The sequence below is a fragment of the Diadema antillarum genome, unplaced genomic scaffold (assembly GCF_040938485.1).
Source record: "Diadema antillarum isolate AM-2024a unplaced genomic scaffold, OU_Dant_1.0 seq00002108_RagTag, whole genome shotgun sequence".
Classification (NCBI taxonomy): domain Eukaryota; kingdom Metazoa; phylum Echinodermata; class Echinoidea; order Diadematoida; family Diadematidae; genus Diadema; species Diadema antillarum.
Genome location: NW_027272750.1, coordinates 35,535 through 41,534, shown reverse-complemented (window position 1 = coordinate 41,534; position 6,000 = coordinate 35,535). Strand labels below are relative to the sequence as shown.

At 39.4% G+C, this 6,000-nt stretch overlaps 1 protein-coding gene across 1 annotated transcript in view; it reads right to left on the bottom strand.

The window, feature by feature from the left end:
- Positions 1 to 319: 319 nt before the first annotated feature.
- LOC139713952 (sorting nexin-21-like) overlaps positions 320 to 6,000 on the bottom strand; it is a 28,592-nt gene continuing 22,911 nt past the window's right edge. The window contains exons 2-3 of the mRNA XM_071625672.1: positions 5,033 to 5,154; positions 320 to 1,676 (exon numbers count right to left, since the gene is read on the bottom strand). Of these exons, the coding sequence (XP_071481773.1) occupies positions 999 to 1,676; positions 5,033 to 5,154 (800 nt within the window). The 3' untranslated portion in view covers positions 320 to 998. The remainder of the gene's footprint in view (positions 1,677 to 5,032; positions 5,155 to 6,000) is intronic.

The following is a 6,000-nucleotide window of genomic DNA, read 5'->3' as shown; positions in this document are numbered from 1 at the left end:
AATAAAATGAACACAGAGCTAGGTTACCTTGCCTGACTGACAAGTGTGAGGATCTACAAGTTGCCGTAACATTTAGGCATTGACAAAAAGACACCTTTGAACACGAATTAGCAAACTTTTGACTTCATTCCAGGGGAAAAAACATCCTGGGACTGAACTTGTGGAACATACAAGCTGCCACATAACGGTAGATAAGGATGCTGCTAACATATACTCCTCTGGCTCTAGTGTGAAAATAATACAAGGAAAGAGATTATAATACATATTTTGCAAAGGCCATCATACCACGCTCTACAAATGATGGTGGTGAATGGAGAGAGAGAGAGAGAGAGAGGAAAAATATAAAAAAACAGTGTAAATGCCAACTTTATCTTTAACCTTTCATTTTCCAGCTGGCAAATAGGGCCTTGTTTGTTTCCTTGGGTGTTGCTTTTTTTCTCTAAATATCATATGTTAGGAATGTGCCTTATAATATATACAAGTGTGCAACATGTATGATATTTCACAGTATGAATGTGACACACATGCCCTTAACACGTAAGCATTAGTTAGATGTAGCAAATGTAAAATAAGGTTGCTTTTGAGTCGGTGTAGACTAGGCTAAAAGCCTCTTCTTTTTGAAGCAGTGTTTGGTTGAATTATTGTGGGTATTGCACATGCACAGACTGTGAAACTCCCCCAAAATCAAAGGAACAAATCAAAATAGTACTTGAGGTATAGTTACCCCAGGAAGGAATACAACGAACATTGTGGTACTCCCAGTGTTCATACTGTAAATCTAAACTGTAAGAAAAGTTGGGGGTTTCACATTAGTTTGGCGAGTGATAAAATTTTAAACTTAGACAAGTTGCGTTACATAAAGCATTTTTTTAACACCTATATGATAAATTTACAACAGCATGTGACATTTGGCAAGAGAATTCTCTTCCTTCTTCTTTCCAACTCAGCAATAGCACATAAATATACTGAAACAGGAACTTGATGGCAGGAAAACCTGCCTATAAGTGGGACAGGCTCTGCATGATGAGTTCTTCTAGAGTTGGCATGTCGCACGTTGGCAGGCCAGGTTTGACGTACTGCGCTAGTCTTGCCTCTAAGTCTCGCTTATCCTTGTGGAGACGCCACCTCACGCCAATCAGTGTCTGGAGGAGCGGAATCAAGAAGGGGTTTGTCTGGTCGTCGCCAATGTCCGACAGGGCTTTCTCCGCGTAGCCCAGCACGTGCGGCTGGCTCTCCAGCCTAGAGAGGTAAACCACAATGATGGCACAGAGCGTCCTTATCGTATCCTGGTGCCGCTCACCGATCATCTTCTCCTGGAGGTGCAGGGCATTCTGCAGGAAGGGCAGTGCCTCCTCAAAGTTGCGCTTCAGCATGTAGTTGTAGGCCCGCCGCAGGTCCTGGTTGTAGAAGAACTCTTGGAACTCGGCGCTCGTGCGGATGTCCTCGTGCTGGAAGATCTGCGTCAGGAAGTGCTCGAAGGCGCGACTGCGCTCCGCGATGAACTGGTGCTTGTAGTTCCCCGTCACCGCCTTCTTGGGGAAGATGACGCTGTCCATGATGTGGGGGAAGCGGCGACGGAGGTCCTTGTTCAGCTCGTGGAACTCCGAGTAGCGCCGCTCGATGATCGCCTGAGATGTGTCACTCCCGATGGTACGCTGCACAGCAATGCTGTACAGCTGAGTGGAAAAGGAAAACACAACTTATTATCAGACTACCATGTCACGCCATGACTGAGAACAGGTAGGCATGCTTTCCTCTATGGGCATGCAGAAAGGTGGAAAATCTCTGAAACAAATCAATTTATCTATGATTATCAAGTCAGACTTCAAAAAGCATACATACATAGCATACAATTCAATTTCTTGCTTTTTAAAACATGCTGTGCATACTGTAAAGCTGTTTCTTGAATTTCGCGAATCACTGTGGGGTCGTGATTTTCACAACACACGAAAATATCATCACACGCTAAGATATATTAGTTCGCTTATTACAGCTCTGACGTCAAAACACAAAAACATCTCACAAAAAAGTCTGTGACCTCCTCATTTGCGAAAGTATCTGTACGCGAAAGTACAAGCTTTCACAGTATAATGTGCAAGCTATCATATAAGGGATATGCCCACAGCACGAAATTCATTATAATTATTTGGCGCTTGTATCTGACTTTCTGGAAATGGCAGAGATAGGATACAACTAAGAATCATGGCCATAAACATGAGTTTGATTTCATAAAGAAAGGTCCGTGCATCATATCCCATTCAAAAAACGAAACCAGTGCACGTTCAATGATAACACATCTGCACAGCACTGAAAAGTTTGGAACACTTCAATGTTGATTTCAAGTGATAGCTCAATTTCATAATGCTGGCTGTTATTTAGAATTATTACTTGCATGCTGTCAGGTACATTTGATGTACAGGCAACGTATTCTACATGCATATGAATTATCAACATTTCTGTGAAAAGTCATGGTGTAATAACTTCCACCATTGCCAGCCATCATAGGCACTCTATAGGGCTCACACCTGTAAATAAAATGGGATGTCCCTGCAGCGTCCCTGACCCCTTCACAAAATCGTACAAAAGAATCCAAAACAAATGAAGAAAAAATTAATTAAAAGTCAGAAATGCAGTATGGCAAAAAACTGAATAGCTGGAGATATGGTGTATGAATTCCTCTACAAACTGCATTTTCGGTTGGAAGATGAAAGCTTTTTTTCATGGAATTTGAAAGGACTATATTTCAATGCGTGCATGTACAGAAAATAGGTGATTTTTTGAGTGAAAAAAACTCGTAGTCTGGCTTTGTGGACCCTTGGACAGAGTTTGAGCTGAAGAACCAGCCTTGGAAATTTTATGTATGAAAGGGTATTTCTCACTTATCCAGGTTAGTGAAGATGAAACAACTCATTTCTCCCAGCTATTTTACAGAATTTTTTGAATTTTGAATTTTAACACACGTCTCTATGGGGAATTATTTACCCATGTGAGCCCTATAGTGACAGTATGTGGAAGATGGAAGATCTGGCCTGAGAGTGAGCAGCAGGAGGATCTTCACTTGGGTTTCAAATGCTATTGAGGATGGGTCCTAGGACAGAGCAGAGGAGTTAATAGTCTCATTATTCTAGTATGTTAAACCCAGACAACAAACAGTTTATTTGTTGTTCTGGACAAATATGAGTCATTATATATCTGATCATTGTACTGTACACTGCCAGTATAACAAACACAGAGCTCTATTAAAAGCAAAACTCTTTACACAAAGAAGGAAATATTCAGGTTCCAAAATCATTGTCTATATCTTTACATACTTTATTGTTAAGCTATTCCACTCTTACAAAAGAAAACTGCTGATCCCCAGGACACTGTCATACAACGGGAGTCGCCTGTATAGTCAAATTACTGCAAAAGTACACTTTCAGTTTGAATTTTCCATAGTAACCATTTTTGCAGCATCATCAACACACCCACAGCTAGAAACTATCTTTGCAGAACCATATGCTGAGTTAGCCAGTATTGCACCTCATGCAGGCAGTGCACACCTAACTTGCGTGACCTAATTTCATTATACGCTTCCTCCCCACATTTGCATTTCACAACTAAAAATGTTCCCCACTGGGGGAACATTCCCAAGAGTGTTCTGCACATAGAAGAACATTACAAATGGTCTCCTAACGTTATGTTTAAAGGACAAGTTCACCCTCATATACATATGGACTGAGAGAATTCAACAATATTAGTAGAACACATCAGTGAAAGTTTGGGGAAAATTCGACAATCCGTTCCAAAGTTATGAAGTTTTAAAGTACGTATCTGAGCACTATGCAGTCACTGCTGGATGAGAAGACTACTTCAGTGTACGATGTCACATGTGTACAACGTATAAGGAAAATAAAAAGAGAATTTCACAAAACTTTACATTTTGAAGAAAGTGCACATTTCTTTGACTTGCTACTGACGTATGTTAAGGGTTATATTATTCCCCCTGCCTTCTGAAAATGAGAAGTCGCGTCTTCTTTGGTTATGCCAGAAAAGTGAAAGTATGTTGAACTTTCTTCATTTTTTCTTTATATCATTGTACACATGTGACATCACAAGCTATAGTAGTCTTCTCATCCAGCTGTGACTGAGTAGAAACTCCAAAATTTCATAATTTTTGACCGGATTGCCCGATTTTCCTCAAACTCTCACAGACGTGTTCTACTAATATTGCTGCACTCACTCAACCCATATGTCTATGAAGGTGAACTTGTCCTTTAAATCAAGTTGCTGACCGGCATTTACTTGTAACTATCCCCAGTGGATGTAGCATTTTCATGTCAGTGTGAACTGCTTGATCAGGTAGTAAAATGATTTACCTTGGTATGGTCTTATGTCAGATTCCTAATAAAAGTAAACATTAGTCACACGTACGACGTATCTTCTCAATCAACACGCAACAAGAATGTATGCAAATTCTCCCACATGAAGCAGTATGACTCTATGAATGATATTGACATACAAACTGTACATATTAGGTAAATGTCAAAAACTGCAGTTTTGTTTTGTCTCTTTACAAAAAACCACTTTCACTACCAATTCATTTCACAAACACAAAGCCAGAATAATAAGAAATAAGAAGCAAGAGCACTGCACTTCTCTATGACTGGCATACAGAAGGCATGCATAAAAACAAAACTTCATCTATATCTGTCTTCTTATTTCGCTTTTCAGCATGTTGTAGGAAAAAATAAAACAACTATTACTACAAGTGTTTTGATAAAACTACTGTGATCATTTTCATTATCTTTGTTACTAAATTGTCCTCATTACCATTACTGAATTTATGACTTTCCTCAATGTGACTGTTTGCATCATCATTCTTCATGGTTATTACCTTCAGTCTGTAATTCATCTTCTGAAAATATATGTCTAATATTAACAGCAGAGTAAAGAAATACTACATATTAACATCAGTCCCAAGTTTGGCCACCCAGGCATGAAAACTGGTCTTTGGGACTTTTTTTTAAAAATAAAAATGCATGCAACCTACCACAAACTTCTTGTACCCATCTTTCATGGTCTTGGCCGAGACGACCTCAAAGGCCGTCCTGCCCGGGAGGAATTTGTTGGGTTTCAGATGCTCCTGTCGGCTGTGGACACTCCCCGTGAAACCTGCAGGGAACGACATGGGAATGAAAGCATTATGGATAAGGAGGCTGTAGATGCTCCGCATAAAACCGGCATGGGATTTCTTGGCAATAAAAGCATTCATGATAAGGAGGCTGTGGACACTCCCTGTAAAACTGGCATGGGACAACAAGGGATTTGAAAGGATCATGGATAAGGAGGCTGTGGACGCTCCCCGTAAAACCTGCAGGGGATAACATGGAAATAAAAGCATTCATGACAAGGAATGCGAGATGGGTCCCTTTAAGTGATGATCTCCTCAAGGGACGATTCTGGACCAGAAATAACTTGATTAAACAAAAAGAAAAAATGACACAATTTACAGGAACAACAATGAACACTTTATCAAATTCGGATTTAAAGTATTCAAAATGTTATTAAACAATTTCAAAGAATCGCTCACTTTTGGAATAAAAGTTTTCAAGCAGCTGATTACGTGCAAATGAGTGAGCTGATGATGTCATCACCTCACAATATTCATTGATCATGTACAAAAAACTGACACAAATTTTCATTATTTGTCATACTGAATATGTCCGATACATTAGGTTTTATGTGCGAGCTATAAAATTTGCAAATTGTGAAGCAATGACCAAATTAACAGCTCATCAGCATACTGACTGTTCAAGAACCATTTTGTAGGAATTAGCAAAGAGTTCTTTACAAATTCATACATTGTATCTTCCTTGATTTTCGTCTGAATTATATCCAATTTTCATTGTGATGCTTGTGAAATTTCGCTCTGCCTTCTCAGACTAACTTACGTTTTGAATTATTTTTACATGCACTAAAAATGTAGGCCTATACATCTCTGAAAAAAAAAAATAGTTT